This window comes from Anoplophora glabripennis, unplaced genomic scaffold, assembly GCF_000390285.2.
Source record: "Anoplophora glabripennis isolate ALB-LARVAE unplaced genomic scaffold, Agla_2.0 scaffold415, whole genome shotgun sequence".
In the NCBI taxonomy this organism is placed as follows: Eukaryota; Metazoa; Arthropoda; class Insecta; order Coleoptera; family Cerambycidae; genus Anoplophora; species Anoplophora glabripennis.
The window spans coordinates 8,837-28,925 of NW_019416502.1; the positions used below are offsets into that span (position 1 = coordinate 8,837).

The following is a 20,089-nucleotide window of genomic DNA, read 5'->3' on the forward strand; positions in this document are numbered from 1 at the left end:
ATCGCGAATTTAAAAAAAAAATGCATTTTGAAGCTCTAAGATTCTAGTTTTTAGATCTTTCGGTCGAAATTTTTTAGGAGCGACGATTATCATGCAATTCTAATAGCACGACAAAATAATTTTACAAATTTTAGTTTTAGCTAAGTCGTTGCATGGATTAGATAGCTTGTTTATTCAGCTTCAATTTTCATTTTTTTAAACTTCGATACGACCATTTTTCATCGAAATATCGTACTTTTAATGGAAAAGGATCCTTTTGTCTTCAATCATCGATATCTCGGCGACAAATAATGGTCGTACAGAGAATTTAAGGGCAGTTTCGAAAACTGGAATAAATTTGTTATAACATGCTGCCGGAACTTTTCGGAAAAAATGTTTTTTTCATCTTTTACACGAATTTAAAAAAAAAACAGGAAAATAAGGGTGTTTTTTAGAATATTGACGGCTAAATTAGAAATATTCTCGAAATGACTAATTTGATGACTAATGACTAAATTTTATCAAACATTCTGATATTCACACTTATGACACCAGAAATGCCAAAAACTTGATAAATCAGTTTTCAAGGATTCACACCACAAAACGGAATAAGTTAGATGTAGAATTATACAACAATTTTAAATATCATTTTAAAAATTGTAATATAGAAGTGTTAAGTTTTAAAGAGTTTTACAAATTAACTAAAAATGGAACATTGCTTTTATAGTGTAAGTGATTTTGTTAAAACTAAACGTCTGTGACTATACATGTACTTAACTGTATATAAAAATGGTCAATAAACTAAACTAAACTAATGTTAAGCATGACTTTTACAGTTCGATATACCCAGAAGAACCCTGTGAAGTTTCATCTCGATCTAGTTTCTTTGTTTCAAACAGTAAAAAAATTTTTTTTTGAGGTTTTCTCATATTTGTACCGCAAGTAATGTTTAAATTGATGAAAAAAAAAAATGAAATTTTTTTTAGAGAAGAAAATGAGTAATTTTGAAAAAAACTGTTTTTCAAGTGATTACAGACTGCACAAAAATTAATTAGAAATTTGTCTTAAAAAATGGTATAAATCGGGATCGAAATCTGGTTTGGGTCATCAACTTTTAATTTTAATTTAATTAAAAGTTGATGAACAGAAGCATAGGACGAAAAAGCCGAATCGTCCTAAAAACAATTGGATTTTGTTTTCTTCAATGTCCGGAAGGTTTACAAAAAAAAAAAAAAACTAAATTTTTTTCGAAAATTTTTCGAATTTGTTTTTCCATCAATTTAAACGTTATTTGCGGTAAATGTATGAGAAAACTTAAAAAAAAACAGTTTAATCACGATTATGAAGTGTTTAAGCTCAAAAAATGTGACCCCGATACGACCATTTTTCACCTAAATACAGTCTGTCAGAAATCACGGAAAATTTTCTTTTGACCCTTTAATTTTTTGCATTAGTGTAGAACGTTTTTTTTAAAGAAACCTACTGTCATAATTATTATGTACATTTTTGCGTGTAGTTCTGGACAATGGAAAGCGCCCCACCGACGACGCCCATGTCCAACCCTCCAAATAAATTCATTAACTCAAAACGATTCGATAATTCCCGCAATCGAAGCGCTTTCGAAGGCATGCGAGCATTTCGCACACGCGATTTAGCTCCACCAGAGGAGTTCCATGGCGTCCAGAAATAAAAAACCGCAGGAAATGCTCACGCCAGCAATCGCAATCGCACGGCTCGCCGCCTTTCTGGGTGAAACTGGTTTGTTATTATTGATGGGGATCGCGATGCGTGTCCGAATGAAGCCGCTGTGAGGTAACTTGTCGGAAAAGGGTTTAATTGGCTTTTTCGCAATTCCGAAGGATCGAAATGGAAGATTAATTGTGTTTCAGGAAGTGAACTGAGCGGCAAGTTGACGGGGTTGGGGAATTCTATAAAAAAAAAATAACTTTTCGAGAGGATAATTTATGGGAACTTCCAAGAAAATAGTCTAGAAAAATTTCAGGAACCATCTAAATTTGGTATAGTCTTTCCGAAGTCAGTTGAACATGCAAAAAACGTCTGGTAATAAAATTTAATGAGTTTCATAGGCGTCCCTAAAAAAATTTCCTGTTAAAGGTAAAAAATTATAATCATTTGTATATAATGTGTAGAAAATTTCTACTATATGTTCATTTGGCCAACAACATATTTTAATTATTTATGTCCTCAAACAATTTTATTATATTGGTGGTAAATTTCGCTTTGTTCCGTTTCAAAAGGTCTCCAAAATGCCATGTTGTGATAATATTAGTAAACAAAATATTCCTCTTATTTCTCCCTTTCGCAATTGTAATATGAATGATTGATAAAAGGTGCCTATAAATTAAAATTACCTGAATCACACCAAATTCCGCATTGCTGCACTGCACTGCTGGGCAATTTATCAACCATTTGTCATCTGCTGTGATGTATTGCCCAGTAGCCCAATGCAACTGTGATCGTTTTCCTTTGCCCGCGCTCGCATTCTTCAACTGGGCGTATACATTTCTACCACCTCTGCGTTTACTTCGACCAGACCTGTATATGGGTATGGCTAAATAAATATGGGAACAAGTTTTTCAAATATTTCAATGCCGAGTTGTTGCGTCAGCGACCGAACCTGGTACATACTATCAATCTATTGGTTCTTCAATTGATATCGGAAAAACTATACAGTTTAGTTTCTTCATAGAAGCTACCTACCTACTCGTAAAGTCTGATCAAAAGCTAATCCGTTGCCAGTGGCGTCGAAATTAGAAGGACACTGAATAGTTTTGATCGTAAAAAGTTATTTAATGTTTGAAAACTGCCAAAATGTTGATTGTGTTTCGTAACTGTCAAAAAGACACTTGTTAATTGGAACTGAAATAGTTATTTTTATAGCTAGAACGAGAAATGGTACTTTGCGTGCAAGAATGGAAGCTAATCTGTCAAAAATAAAACTAATTTAAGTAATAACTTCATAATCCTTTTACCGATTGCGTTAAAATTTGGTACATTTATTTGGACGTTATTGCGTATTATTTCTTAAAGTTTTAGTCAAATCGATATACTGGGTGATAGTTTTTTTTAATTTAAAAAAAATAGTGTCCCTTGAGAAAATCGTCTACAGAAAGCTATTCTTGAGAAAAATGGAATTTTGTTCTAAAACAATTTAGTGTTTCAGTTTTATACAATTTTGTTCCGAATTTTTTTTTACTATCTCAATAATTTTTAAAATAGTATAAAAAGAAACTACAAAATAAAACCATAATTTTCCGCAGAATAAAATGTTTTCGTTTACGCTCGCAAGGGTTGATAAATACAGAAGAAATATATTTTTGTAAACATATTTGATTTCAGCTAAAATAAATTTCACCTGAAACTTCAACCACTTTCGAAGATTCTCTATTTGAAACGTGAAATTTCTTCGTGAAACGTGAGTCTTCAATATACGTCAATAGAATGAGAATAACTAAAGTTTTGCACAAACTTGAATGAAACGTAATCAGGCTTACAGATTAAACTTTTCCATAATTATGTACCTTTGATAGCAAAATAACTGACATTTAGGTATCAATTATGAAAACAACTGTAACTATTGACTTCAATTTCCATAAAAACATCCACAAGCACGATTATATTTGCAACTTTCATACAATACTGTCTAGATATAGACTGAATACCGCTTTGTTACTTTGCACGTTAATTTTTTTACGAAAATTAATGAGGCTTACATTAAAACGCAAATTAGATAAAATATAGTCACCTAATAACTAAAAACGTCATATACACACCGATACCAATAAATTAAGCACATAAAGACGTTTTGGGAATAAACTTCCCATAAATATTTCGACATTTCGACGATCTTATCGAGACCCGTTATAAAACTTTCTTCACTATGATACATATTAATTGCTATTAAATGGAAATAGTTGTGCTTCTGGTAGATATACATAAATAACACCACTAATTTAACATCCTGCCTTATTTAAAATGAGTTAATCTTTAATGAAAGCAGATATTAAATTTAAACGATGTGCCTCGAAGCTAAGTCTATCGATCTGAGGGATATATTGAAAGATCAAAGGCTTAGATATTTGAAGAGGGGAATTCAGGAAGTTCGAAATGAGAAAAATTTACGATTTAGTCGCAAGTAAACAATCAACAAAGGGTAGTTAACGTTTCCTTTATACATTTCCGCTATTACTAGACATCGGAAACTTTGAAAGCATTCAGTCACAAACGCAGAAAAGACAGGGCAAACATTAGGGTGCCGCTAGATACGTATCGAATAAATTGATCGATGCGAAGCTTCAGTACATACTGTACCTATATGGTGAGTTCCATGTGAAGAGTTTAGTGTAGAAAAATAGGCAATGCTCCGTTTTGTTTCATTTCATTGTGTAAATATCTACTTACATACATATTTCCTATCTTTAGTTCGTTCATGTACTAAAAAATTACCATATTTCTGTTCCGCTAAGCAAGGAAATTTCTCTACGAGAGTTCGTAGTCGGTTCTGACGACGAACCTCTCCGTATACTCGTACGGGAGATAAGCGATGTTTATTAAATACATAAAGCTAATTATATCCGAACTAACAATGCTACTGTGAAATGTAGCCATCCCATGCCGCACAGCACAACGCCGGAGTCGAGGAAGTCCGTTATTCCAAATATTCCTCGGAGCAGAAAGATTATAGGCCGCCGGCTCAGCCCCGTAAGTCGATCAGAGAAGAAAATGGAACATTATTTCTGGAAATACACTCAAATAATAATAGGTTGAGCTAGCATCTAGGATCAGCGTAATAACGGAAGTGTGTTTTACTAGAACCTGACAATATTTTAAAGGTAGGTTAGGTTGCAGTGGAAAAAAGTTAGAAATTACTGAATGCCCTTGATCCAAAAGGCAGTGGTAGATATTTATAGAATAATGTAGTAGTACTAGTGGTGGTACTAATTATTTAGTGTTGTTTTCTTTATTTAAATTATAATTATTTCGATTTGATATCTGACTTTTAACTGAAATTTGTTTTAAGTCCAAAGCCAATTTACCAACACCTACAAATCTGCAACTGTTAGACAAGAGTTTTTTAAAATTTTTTAGTTTCTAGAAAATTTATTTATACCCCAGTATACCAAATTTGGCGCGAATCTGTAATTTTTTGAAAATTTGGTCGGCCATCTTGGATCCGCCATCTTGAATTTTGCAAAATTGACCTCGGATCCGTGATCAGTGACCTAGAAAACCCCCGTATACCAAATTTGTCGCGATTGTGTTATTTTTTTAAACTTCGTGATATCTGACCTTAATTGACCCGTTTTTTGGAATATATGTAGAAAAAAATTTTTTTTTTTATTTTTCCTAGCACTTTTTCGTAAACTTTTGCTATTTTTGACCTGTTATTTGAGATTAGGACATTTCTGTGATGTGATAGCTCAATTATGACACCGGATTCGCGATCAGGAGGCAAAAATACTATGGACAACGTATGTCGCAATGAAAAGTACAGAAATTTTTTTTTGTGTGTGTAGTTAATTAACAATTAACGATATATATAAAAGATCTATATTGAGAATAAAGAGGCGCAGGTGATTAATTTCTTTTTTAGAATTACCGTAAAAATAAGTTTCATTTAATGCAAAAAGAGTGAATTCCCGAGCGGTTTTTGCCTGACCCTGTCACAATTTGTTTATAACGCTGTTTTGCACGTCCAAATTCGTTACTTTTAAAGGGCTACTTAATTTCAACTTGTTGAAATTTCTCTTTTTCGATATCGATATCGATCTTTTCTTTGGATCAATTAGAAACTATATCTACGACATTAACTTCTCTAAAATTAACGTTTAGTTAAACAATTAGTTGCAAAAAAAACGAACGATATTAATTAACAAATACTTGGAGCAACACGGTCAATCGAATCAGCCTTTAGAACATATATTGGTCTTTGGATTGACCGTATTTTTCGTAAATTTCATCAACATCCATCGCTTTTTGCAATAATAATGCCCAATTTTCGAAAAACTGGTATTCCCGCGTTCAACACATGTGGATACACATGTTGCAAGTGACCCATTTTTAAGTACAATGTCAAGAGCGCCAGCGAGACACCGCTCGGACGCACCAGGGTTCCCGGAAGAGGATCCCGACAGATTGGCGCCAAGGACCAGGTACTTCTACAAACGACTCCACACCACGAGGACCGACTCGTTTTATTTTTGCTGTACAGCGAAAGCAACCCTCAAACCTTCATTTTACAGTTTACAAATTGGTGAAGTATGACTTTAAATTGTAGGTAATTTAATTGCCTTCAACATAAAATGACTAATTTTGCGATAGGTCGTCTAGATTTTCGTGGGCAGTAAAAAAGTGAAAAAAAAAACACGTAAATTTGCCACTGATTTGCAATTTGTCAACTTAGCGTCAATTTTTTCGAGTTACTTTTTTGATATTACCATTCTACATACCCTTACTAATAATTTTTTCATGTGCAAATTCTAATTCGACTGGAGTAATTAGAGCGTAATTAATTCAAAAAGTTCGGTTATTTTCTATGTTTATTTTAAAGTTTTTGGCGTAAATGTACTAAAACTATGTCGAAAATTTTACAGTTTGAAACTAGAACATGTTACTGAATAAAAATTTAAAATGACAGACTAGCAGTCATATGAAACAACGAAGAGGTTGCATCTTAGAAAAAAAAAATATTATATATGACTTATCGCCTTAATTAATAGAGAAATAACCAAAACTCCTCATCACTTCCGACTTTAGCGGTCGAGCCGGCGACCTACCAAAAGAAAACGTTATAAATCTAATTAATACATTCATCGTGTGCCGCGAAGAGGCACACTCGACTTCTTCAGTGTGTTATTAGGATTTGCCGGATTCACTAGTTCTAAAGAGGCCACCTCGTCTTCGCGTCCGCCGAAAACCGTGTAAAAAACCGCCTCCCCCCGCCCTTACGAACCGCCGGCGATCGCGTTGTGTGACTGTGGCGGTTACCGCATACGGGGTGTCCGAAGGGCAGCGACCATAGGTACGGCCCACAGCAATCTCCAAAATGACGCGGCGGAGTTCATCCACGAGGCGCAGGAGGCACTGTGGATGGTGGACGATGGCCCGGCGAAGGGCCAGGGCCAGAGGAAAAGGAGGTAAGGGTGGGGGTTGATTTTTTAAATATACCCAACACATTTTGAAATTTTCATAATTTTTTTTCTTTGGGTTGATTATCACATCCGTAAGTTATTTTTATTAATGGTCCAGTCATTCGACGGAAAAACGTGAAAAAATTGATAGCAGCAATCTGACGACGGGATCTTGTATGGGGGGGGGGGATAGTTAATGAAAAATACATAAATTAGTACAGCCAATTTTGCCCCTAATTCGAATAAACAATGGTCAAAGGAGTCAAAATGAGGTTTTTCTCAAATATAATTTTTCAGAGGCAAGATAGAGAAAAAGTCTTCATATGAAGTTGTAGGTATTAAAAAAATCTACAATTTCATTTTTTATGCATTAAAATCGGTGCATTATTTATCGAGATAATTGCAAAAACATGCATTTTTGCACTGTTTTTAATTGTTAATATTTTTTGCAATAATGGTCATTTTTTAATCTACTAAAAATGAGGGTATTATAACCCTTTATATGTGGCCACAAATTGGGCCCGGTCCAATAGTTTATGAATAATTGCATTTGTTTACCCTAAACACAATTTTTTTAAACGATTGAGCTAGGTTAGTGACAAAAATCAATTTAAACGCCGGGAAATGATAATTAAAAGTGAAAATTATGGTATGTTAAAAAAATCGATTTTTTTCAATTTTGCATTTTTTTTAATGCAAAAAGGGGTATTTTTTTTATAAATAAATAGAAGTAACTCCGGAACTACTGGTCTCAGGAACACGACAGTCATATCACTGGATAGCTGGTAAAAAAACAAAGATTTAAAAAAAATATGCCCTACGCCCTTTCTGGGCCGAGATATCCTTTTTTCCAGAGATTCTTTTTGGTTTTGGTATCATGTAAAGTTATAACCAAAATTTTCCACGTGTCTTCTATATCTAACAGATATACTGCACAATTCTACACGCCGATATGCCCCATTTAAACCAAATATTAGTACCATTTTCATTAATAAGAGAACTGATTGTGTGGAGCCTCTTTTAAAAACATTTCCATAGTGAAACCTTTTGATTTCTTTGCTTCGTATGCGTCATTTTGACGTTTTAAAAAGTAAGTAGCTTTTTATATTGTGATATATCCATATTTTCGTTTATTTGTATAATACTTTTCAACATGGAATATGTAGACCATAAACTGTATGCCTAAAGAGATTTTGACTAAAATAACGAGAGACTTTGTATGAAAAACACTAAAATATGTATAAAAATAACTCAGATTATCAAAAAATACGGTAGCATTACACTTTCATCAATACTTAGTGCATTTTCTTGTCATCTTCCACTTACAACATATTTCATATACCTTCTCGTATTTATCCTTGGATTTTAAAGGAAATAAGCTTGAAGATGCTTCTCCAGCGGCATTTAAAAAAAAATTGTTTTTTAATACGTCTTGAATGAAATGGAAGAAATTTGTTTTTTCTCGGTTAGTTTGAAAAAAAATATCAAAAACATATTGGTTATAATTAAGTCTGTCAGAGAGAGCCGCAATTCAATGGCGTGCCAAACGGGTCAACAGACATGCGTGAGCCGCTGCGTCAGAATGCTTTTCACGTTCACGTCACTTTAGTATACTGTTGCCTTTGCTATGGTGCGGATGTTGAGTAATTAATTCCTATCGGTTAGTGTTTGTGGTGGTGTATTGTAGACAATTTAATTTGTCGCTTTTTAATAAATAATGCGTACGCCTATGTCCCGCGGCTCAATAATTTTTAAGTCGTTTTAAATAACCTTTTTAAAATATCTCGACATTTTGAATCAAGTCTGAAAGTTTTGTCGGCTGTTTTTTGGTACATCTACCACTGCAATTAAAAATCTTTATTGTTATTTTTGCTATTTTGCTATCTTTGCCTAATTGCACACTGAAAATTCCAGACCAGTAAAAAATACACATCACTATTCAATTGGAGACTCAAGTGTAAGATATAAGTTTAAAAATGTACTCTATTCGTCTGATGCAAATATGGAATCTGTGTAAGCTTAATATAAACAGAACTATGAGATAAAAGTATTTATTCAATGCTGTACACTAGTGCATATATCAACCATCCTCTTCTTGCACTATCTTTGCATAGGTTTTCTGGGCATAGTATTTGTTCTCGCCATTTATTTATTTTAAATACAATTATTTTCGTAAGAAGTATGTACTTATATACCTAATACCTTTGCTTCGATCAATATCTTTTTGTTATCAAAATTTGTAGCGATATTTTTTTTGTCTGCTTTCATAGCTAAAGATACCATATGATGTAAGTGGAACCCAGACAAGTATTTGGGCTAGCCCCTAATGAGTGCCTTTCGTTTAATTAATTATTGCACATATACTACATGTCATACAATTACTGTTATCGTAAATTGGTAGGTATGCTGCTGATAAACGGTGAATGTAGACGAAACGCTGCGAACGCAGAATTTCATATACGGATACGACCCTGTTCAATTAAGTTTCTAACTATTCACCGAAACGGCGAAATTAATGCTGAACAGAAGCAATTAATTCACCATTTACTAAGCTTTACCCCAGGACCAATCTGTGCCCGGGGATTGGAATACTGATGGACCTAGCGGATCGCGCTTTGTATTTGAATGTGGATTCAATGAAACTTTTCCTTTTCCTCGCGACACTTTCTTGGTTCACGTCGCGCAAGTTAAACTCCGAAGAAAGACCTATTAAGAAACAGGGTCACGTTTATTTTCGACGGCGGCGACGTGAGTAGCGACGTTCGCGGACTTAATTGGTAAAAAAACTGTGAGATATATTAAAAACAATCTGGATGATTTCAGGCAGTCCTTGAAGCGATCTTATTTGATTAATTCGGGCTATATAAGTCACGATTTTATTCAACAGGGGAACTTAGTCCAGGAAAAATATATAGTTGGACGCGACTTTTTGTTTCGGCAAGCTGAATTTATCACTATAGATGCTAAATATTATGTACGATAACATATTAGTTTCCACAGTTATAAAAATGGGGGAAGACAGGCTGGTTAATTGTATAATTTTTACGTAAATTCACGTTTTTCGCTTATAACTTTTTTCCGTTCATTTCCACGAGAAAACAGTAAAGTTCTTTTTTTTCGTCTTCAAAAGACCTACAAAACTAGCCCTCGAGCGTCAAAAAATATTTATTAGATCAAAAATTATAAACAGAAGAAATTTACTTATGACTTTTGAATTAAACATTTATAAACTGCGTTATTATTACCAGAACGTTTTTGGCATCGCATCCTCTCATTTCTTATCACTGTCTAATAACTCACATGAAATTTGGAATCTAAAACGTGAATTTACGTAAAAATATACAATTAATCACCCTGTAAACAATCTTCCCCCCATTTTTATGACTGTGGAAACTAATATGTTATTGTACATAATATTTAGCATCTACAGTGATAAATTCAGTTTACCGAAACAAAAAGTCGCGAAATGGTCAGTTTCGATAATAGAGGTTAAATTCAACACATATTTAGATTGCGTTTTTTTATATTTTTTTACCTACGGTTTAATTTAAACGCAAATATGACTAAAAATGTGTGTATGCTAAACAATTTTGTATTTTTCGTAAAAACAGAATAATATTTCAGATTTCACTCAGAGGCGATTTGGTGTAGTAAATGTCACTGTTAATTGCTATTCTCCTGTGAGAAACCAGCAGAATACTACAACTCTATCGAACAGTATCTTTTTCATTGATTATGGTAATTTTTTTAATGTGACGTCTATTCATGGGTGTATAGGGGTAAAAACTAACAGTTTACTATTTTTTACTTTTTGCATTAATAAAAATATTTTAAATTATTGTAGTTACGTTCGTGTGCAGACAGTTTGGTAATTTCCAAATGTTCTTTTACGAGATTTCAAAACTAAAATAGTCGTAACTTTCTGCTATAAAAGAAATGAATAAATCTGAGGTTATAGGGTCATGAAATATCATCATCATAAAATACGTCAGTCAACTCTTGTTAAAAAGCTTCGATGAAGACTCAGGATTCATAACGAAATAATCTATAAAATTTTACAACTTAATTGTTAAGAGTAAATCTTTCAAATATGTTTTTGCTTTATAACCAGGTTTTATATAAGTAAAACAGTAAAAATGTAATGCTCTTTTCTTTAAGGTGAGTGTTTCACAGTGCAATATGCGATTAAATACTAAAAAAGAAAACGTAAAGTTTTACACTTGAATCAATGTTGCATTTACGATAAAAAAAATTAGGAAAATGAATATAATCTATAATCGATTAAATAAAATGTTTGTTCTGTAGAAAAGAAAGACTTATTTGTGGTACAGCTTTTGTTTTTCTTTCTTTCTGCCAAAAGGTCGGGAGTTATTTTTATGGAAATAGTTTTGCCTAACCAAAAATCTCAAATTGAAAAGCAATGTAGCAAACTTACATAAAAATAAAATAATAAAAAATCATGGTTAATCAGTAAATTCTAAATAATTTAGCTATTAAATGTTTAAAAATTTTTGAACAAAAACATTCTTTTGTTGAAACGGAGTCCTCAAAAAAATAATTAGTAAAAAGAGAAGTAAACTAACGAGCTAATTTGTTCTTATTTTTTCTGCATTCCAAATAGGATCGCTACAAACATATTTATTTTTATCTACTTTTACCTTACTTTCTATATTATTTTTTTATACTTCAATTGGAAAAAAAAGAATTTTGTTCCATAATTTTTGGGACACACTGTATAAGCGACCCACATCTACCTTTCATTTCAAAGTAATCGTCCCTCATCAGCAAAAAATATTTTATTCCACCCTCGCCTGGAAAAAAATTGTTTATTTCTCACCAGCCCTCACAGTGCTGACCTAGGGCTTATATTTCACCCCAGTAAGGGCGTTTTAATAAAAAAAGACCCTTTCCATTCCCAAAAAGCTTCTAAATATAATTGCACCTCAACTAACAAAAATTTATGGAGAGTTAAAACGTTTTGTTCTTATTATTGTGTTGTTGCATGTTGGCAGTTAATTTTCCCGTCCTAATGAGGTCGTTAGACTTGATCCCCGCGAAATGGTGGCCCTTAAGGGTTCGAGAGTAACGGCACTAGACATGCAAATACATTGTTTGACATGAGTTTGTATTGCTTTCGAGATTAGTTGGGATATTGCAAATGGCGTAGAAATTCTATTTACTGCGTTTGGGTGAAAGAGTGCTTTGTATCTATTCTAGAATTTAAGAAATATGTTATTTATTTCATGTTAGGAAATCACTAACATACTATTTTTTAAAATCTAGAAAACGATGTTAACACGTAAATACTTTTAAATTGATGTCCGAAGAAATAAACAGCAAAAGAATAAAATAAATAATAATGAAAAAAAAACTGAATGTACTCCAACAATTATCTTTTATATTTACACGTTTATACCACATTCAAATTCAATTTTGTATTTGAAATCGTGAAATTTCAACGGCGAATACCATTAACGCAAAATGAGCCTGTTTATATCACGAATTGAATAAACGGGAATTTATATATTTTGTGAAATGGTGCGGAACACCGGGCTAAAGCTAAAATTAAATGTAAATAATTTAATGTACAAGCAGATGAATAAAGGTCTTTGTGGAAGCGGAAATAGAAATACAGGATATTTTTGTCCATAACCAATATTTGTGCCAAGTTTTCATCCTAATACTCGTATATCCAATAAATATCTATAAAGTAGTTCAAATATTAAACTTTAAAAGCCAGTAAATAGATGTAGATATGCCAATTTAATTTTTTTCTTTGAAATATTTATTGCAACCACAGTGAGGACTGATACACATTGAGCAGTTGCCGCCTCCTGGGGACCAATTGGACATAGTTTTTATGCTTCTTAGGAGTATCGACAGACGAGAAAAGTAAAAATTTGTTAATAATGTTTGAGTCCCACATAGTATTCAACTGTTAGCGTCGTTTCCAACGCCATACGTTCCTAGATTTCCAGTAACCACCTGACGCCTTAACCAAATAAAAAATCATTAACTGTTACGATGTTACACGAATTTTTTTCGCGTGTGCTATAATTGGTAGGCGTCGTACTACATCTCGGCAAACGGGGCCAGAGACTGACCCTGGTTCGGTCGAGACTGACGTCCATACATACATAATCCTAGTATTTGCTGTTACGTTGGGCTTGTAAGGTTATAGTCTGATTTCGGGTGCACAATTCCATCAGAGGAAAACCTGTTTCTCGAAAATAATATCGGAGGTTCCACTTTTCTCATTTAAACTTACAAATTAAGTCACTTTAGATCCGAGAGATAGTAGAATAGTCCCAGTGTAGAAGAAAGTTACAAAGAAATTTCAGATGATTTACAAAAAAATTACTAAGAACGTAATCAAATGTTTTAAATTAAATTTACAAGGCACCAAAAAATTTAAACAATTTCAAAATAAAACAAAATTCCTCAAAACTTCTTTGGAATGCATAATAACAATTTCCTATTCATTAAAAGAGCTTCAAAATACACCAAAATTTAACTCAAACACCATATTATTACATTATTACATTTGGGTCAAAACTCATTTTGACCCAAATCATCCTATCGAAACGTTTCTTTCTTCAAAATGTGCAGAATTTCATCAGTTTTTATCTGTTCTTTTTTCAGAATTCAAATTGCTTTAAAACTTTCTGAGATAAATGAGAAAAACGGAAAAAAGTTTTTTTTTCAAAATTGATTTTCTCAAAAACCCCACCTTTTATTTTCACCAAATTTGGATACATTATTCAAGGCCAAATAAGTTATCATTTAGGTAGGCGGTAATATGCCAAGTTGCTCCATTCGAGGATACCGTTTCGAAAATGCATTTTTTTTGGTCGTCATTTTGATCCGAATCATCCTATCGAACCGATTTTTTCAAAATGTGCAGAATTTTATCATACTTTTACCTGTTACTTTCAGATTTCAAATTGCTTTAAAACTTTTTGAGATAAATCAGAAAAACGGAAAAAAATCATTTTTTTCGAAATTGATTCTTTCAAAAAGCTTATATTGCAGCTTGGCTAAAAGATAGCTTATTTGGCCTTGAATAACATATCCAAATTTGGTGAATTTACATCAGAAAGTTTTAAAGTAATTTTAATTCTGAAAAAAAAAACAGGTAAAAAGCTGATGAAATTATACACAATTTGAAAAAAAAACTTTCGATAGGATGATTTGGGTCAAATGACGGCTACTTGAAAAAAATGTGGAATAACCGTCACTATGTAAATTTTGACATGGCGCCAGAGCTCCAAAAATTTATTTCTGAAAAACAAAAAAATATGGGTTTCATAAAATTCAAAATAGATGAACATCCCTAAATTTAAAAAAAATCGAAGAGGCCGAATTTTTTATCTTCTGAATCCATAATGGAAACTACCCTCTTTTATTTAAATACACTCTGGATATGAGTTACTAAAACAAAATATAGCTCAGTTGTACAGTTGCTTTTCTCATATTTGTTTTGATTTTTTTTTAAATATGTATTGTCACTCCATCTTAATTATATCTGTATTCCTACTTGCCATAATCCATAACGTAATTAAATAAAAATCTCACGAGATATTTTTTTATGAAACTAAAACTTGATATACTTAATATTACGGAAAATTCCCCATGGTGACATCCTTCATATTATACCAAAAGAAAAAGTTTTGTTTCATGACGAGCCACGACGAAGAACTTTCATTGTCATGTATTGAGGCAATTTGTTAATTGATTGATAATATTTTCAGTTTATAATAGCCTAAAGCTTTATTATTTGTGTATATATTATATAAAATCAATAGGAAATTGTATTTCTGTTCTGTGAAACAGTACCAGTAATAAGAAATCTGCTAACGCTTCGACCTTCGGTCCGCGCTGATAAGTGAAAAGGGAATAGGAGGAGGGGAATATAGCGGGTTTTAATTGTATCGGAAGAAAAGCAGGCGTAATGAGACACTTCGCAATACCGGATTTTAATGAAAAAAAAAAAAAAGAAGAGTGGTGTTCGGACAATGGGACATTAAAAGAAGAGGGACAGGCGGTTTAATGTTTCGTAATAAAATTAGATTAAACGTAATTGGTTTAATTCAAGATGTTTTATTTTTTCTCCCAACACTTACATCCGGTCGTATAATTATAACACTCGACATCAAACAGATTTAAACGGTTTTATATCACAAATGAATTGCCAAAGAGTAATAAATATATTATTATGTATTGTCCATACAGGAAAAGAAAATTCACAATTATTGTAGTGTAGTGCTGTTAACTACAATTTATAGAGAAAATACTACTAATTGCAATTTGTATCATACGTTACCAACAAATTACATTTAAAGTTTTATACTTAACTTTACTACAAACTTGTTAAATATATCCACTTTCTATTTTCTTACAGGATACATATAATTTTATTAAGTAATTACTGTTAAATCTCATAATTTCATATATTTGCTAATGTTTACAAATTTTCTCGAAATTGTCTTGAATCCCAAAAATATATTGCATGAATTATTATATTCCTATACAAATTTAATTTCGTGCAACTCTCAGTTTCAAAAATACAATACCTATGTATGTTTTCAGCCACGAATAATTCCAAATATTTCAAATTTTCACCACCAAGAACGGCGGTGACAACATTTTTAACATTAAGGCGATGTTTCGCATTGTATTAGCTATGTTCTGTACAAATTTAGTTTCAAGCAACTCTCTGGGTTTCAAAAATACAATACCTATGTATGTTTTCAGTCACGAAATTTGAATAATTCCAAATATTTCAAATTTTCACCATCAAGAACGGCGGTGACAACATTTTTAACATTAAGGCGATGTTTCGCATTGTATTAGCTATGTTCTGTACAAATTTAGTTTCAAGCAACTCTCTCGGTTTCAAAAATACAAGCACTATGAATGTTTTCTCTATATTTACAAACCCCCACAAAAAAAGTCAAGTGGTGTATGGTCATATGATCCGGGAGGCCATGACAGTGGCCCACCTCGACCAATCCATCTATTACAATAAATTTCATCAAGATAGGCGCGGCTTCTTCTCTTGAGAAATTCACTGCGAACAAGTAACAACAAAACCGTACAAACAATATGAATTAATTAAGAATAACTATTTGAATCACAGAAAAAGCTACTTCAACAGTCAAAGCTGATGACAGGAAAAACTATTGACAGTTACAAACATTTCTTTTGTTTCACTGCCCAAGTCAATGCCTCCCTACGATTTTTTCATAAAAAATAAGGAAATTGCTAAAAATATCGTAAAATATGAGGAACTGATATATAACACCTATTATGAAAGTTGTAGATTTTGAGAAGATCTTCCACATCCAGTTAAAAAATATGGGGTGTTCCATTTGAAAAAAGAAAAAAAATTGCCATTGAAAAAGATAACATTTGGTACGATTTTATGAACACTCTGTATGACATTTACAAACAGTGACCACTTCAGAATTTACGGTGAACCTAGTACAATATGTGTGACGATTGGTTAGAGTTTAGATAGTCGTAGGCAGTACAGGGTGTGTAATCAATTATCCTGCTTATCGATGTAGCAGTAATTTTAGCTTGGATATTTATAATATACGAGTTAATAATATGAAACAAGACATATTGAATGAAAAGTCTTTTGTCGTAAAAATTCATTTTTTTCCACCAAAATCTGTTAAATATCGACTTCTTCCTGTGTCTGTGGATTCGCAAACAACTATTGATTTACATTTGCATTTATATACAGGTAAATTGTTAAGAATAAAGGATCTCTAATTGAAACCAACATTTTAAGCTCCGTTTTATTTCAACTCTAGTAAATATTTGATATTCTGTTATGTTAATTTAAATGTGTACTTAACAAAATTTGCATTTAGGCAACGGCGTCCAAGATTAATAAGGCGTTAAAGTTTGGGTGGGTTAAAATATTCATAACGTTACATTATGTATAATTTAGAATAAAATGAATTTTTTAAAAGACTGAAGATTCAAGTTATCAAAAGTTTCTTACCAAAGCGTTTTAACACCAATTTAAGGAGGTATATCGGGGTCCGAGGGAAGTGAGGAGCGCAGAGGAGTCCTATGCTTTTCTTATGGGACTAAAATCCGCTGCCAATTTGAAAAAAATAAATTCTATTAAATTATTTGCGATAAACATTATCTATATAGCAAAGAAATCTACTCATATGCACATAGAATACATATTGACTAATTAACAACATAAAAATATCATCTTTAAGTAGTTTTAAATTATATTTAATGAACACATAAAGACTATGTAGATGTGGCAACAGCGCTAATAATTGACTAGCAGTTGTACACACTGCGAACCTACAGACCTCGGACATCGGAGATATTGCGCGTCAAATTCGGGTAAAGATGCGTACGTGTTCAAAAATGTATTGTGTGTAAATTATGTACAATATAATTATTATATATAGCAAATATATCGTATTATCCTCGCGAAGATTTGTTTCCTTTATTTAAAATCCGTAAATCATGTGAACTGGTAAAACAACCAGAATTATGTTAATTTAGTTCTAAAGAAATGAAATGACACTCGCGCCCATCTCTCGTCCAAGTCAAAGAAAATGTTGGATGCAATTTTGAAGGTTCTGTGATAGAAATTACATTATTACTCACTGTTCCTGATTTTAAGCTCTATTTTACTAATGTTACAAAAGTTTTGCAACTATAACTAATTTTTTAGATATAAAGTTTGCTGATAAATATATATGTTCCTTTGTTATTCCGTACAAATGTGTTTGTCTCAAGTATTACTAATTATATTAATCAAGTAAAGAAAACTTTATGTAACCCTAAATATTGCTGGGTAATGATTACGATGTTTTTATAAACCATTAAATATAATAAAAGGATTTATCAACTGTATTTTTTATTCCAATAAATATATCACAGCTTCCTAGTCCTTTTTAATTAATCTAGTTTTTTAAAAACATTACAATAAATCATCTGTTGTGGATAATTAATTGTTGATAACAATGTACATGGGATTTAGGAAACATGTATGTTTGAAATCGATTTCATTTTTATCAAGTCTTTCAAATGTATTCCCTCCTTGCTGTCAGCTGATTGCGACGTTGCCACATTAATCCTCAAGTCATACAGAAATGCAATTATTGGTTTCTGTTTCTAATTAATACAGCTGTACTATGTTCAAAACTTATATTAGTTTCACAACTTCTACATTTTTTTCTGAGTTATGGGCAAAAAAAGAGCCGCACCGTCCATCTTCGCCATATAAACCTATGTTAAAATGAACAACTTTCAACAACAATATCTCAAAATCTAGATTAAAAAAAATTTTCAAAAAAATGTGACGCACAGAGGAAGCACTGGGTAATACCAGTCACTATAACAAGATTCTTGTTATAGTCACAGATTTGAGTAAACCCGATATACCTCGTTAAATGTTCCAAAAGTAAAATAAGTCACCTCTACAAACACGTAGATTGAATAAATAGCAGAGAAATTTCATATAATCGATCTCACTGTTCTAATTCTAAAGTGATCTGATATCAGAATTGTAAAAAAACCCGTCTTTGACATCTTCAACCATTTATTAATTATTTTTGTGATTCTTCTACAGGTGATATAACAAAAAGGAAACAACCTTGGCGCGTCCAAGGTCCCAGGTCCAAAGATCATTAAAAACATATCAATTACAACGTCGTTATATTAAAAAATACTTACGCACGCGTCATTTACGATCAGCTTCACGTTATTACAAACTCCGACCTTACCTGCAAATAGAAAAATAAAGCAATAACGTAAAATTACGGTAAAAACATGGCTTTTATAATAATAATAACGAGACGCCATGCGTAAACATGGGCAGATCTCTGGTAACCTTCGCCAATTTTTTATCCAGGATTAAATAAATTATAAACTCATCTCAAGGATCCCGGCTGCTGACAATTACGTTATTTTTCTAGCTTACGTAAATCCATTCATTTATTTTTTTCGCGAATTGGAAGTCGTCTTGTATAACCACACCGCAAATTAAGGTTCTTTATATTAAATTATACTTCTGTGCAGTCATCTCGGTGGACCGGAAAGCGAAAAATATATTTTTAGCGAGAACCACCAAGCGACAATACGGATTTTTTTTTAATATGCAATCGATTTGTTGACAACTTTCGACAAGACGGGTGATAGATTGAGAAGTATCACAAGAGCGAAGTAGAACTAGGAAAAACGAACGTGCGAGATAAAACTGTGATGCAAAACTGTAACAAAGCAACTTTTACTCCTTAAGAATATTGTGACGTAGTAATTGTGGTGATGACGGTGATGACATAATAGTACGGCAGAGTGACTAACAGGCAATCTGAAGATATGCCTTTAGACATCTTATACGGAGTTAGAGTGGAAATAATTTTTTAAGTAAACTTAAACAATTTTACATCTTTTATTAATTTTTTAAATTGAAAATGTAATTTATGTAAATATTCATATTGTTTAATTATCAACTAAAAATCCCTGAACCTCAGTGAAATACTATAATTTTTTACTATAAAAATATAGCGACATCTACAGGAATATTGAGGTATTTGTTAGAAGAAATAGGATTTTAATTTCTAATCTTAAAAAAAAATATTTAAAATGTTTTTTAAACTGACTGGTTCAAGAAGTGGCCTCGATTCCAAGAGCCCTCTAGATGCTATGTTTTATACGAAATAATAATTATTAAACCTGCCACAAAGTTCAAAGTGTATGTTTACGAAATAACCCTTCTCCCTTCCCACGTATAAATTTGGTCGAACATCGAACAACCAATTTCGATTAGAATAAGGGTAACTTGACTAACGCAAAACCCATTATGTTTTTAGGGAGCACCCACATAGCTGATCTTGTTAACTTCTTGGAACAACCGCTAATTTAAAATAGTGCTGCATCACGTAAGAAACAAACAAAAAGGTAATTATTCCTAG

The 20,089-nt window shown here is 32.3% G+C and overlaps 1 protein-coding gene across 1 annotated transcript in view; it reads left to right on the forward strand.

Annotated features, from left to right (window-relative positions):
- The first annotated feature begins 6,069 nt into the window (after positions 1 to 6,069).
- Positions 6,070 to 20,089, forward strand: part of LOC108909433 (protein javelin) — a 69,173-nt gene continuing 55,153 nt past the window's right edge. Inside the window, exons 1-2 of the mRNA XM_018713769.1 lie at positions 6,070 to 6,152; positions 7,008 to 7,136. Coding sequence (XP_018569285.1) covers positions 6,070 to 6,152; positions 7,008 to 7,136 — 212 coding nt within the window. The remainder of the gene's footprint in view (positions 6,153 to 7,007; positions 7,137 to 20,089) is intronic.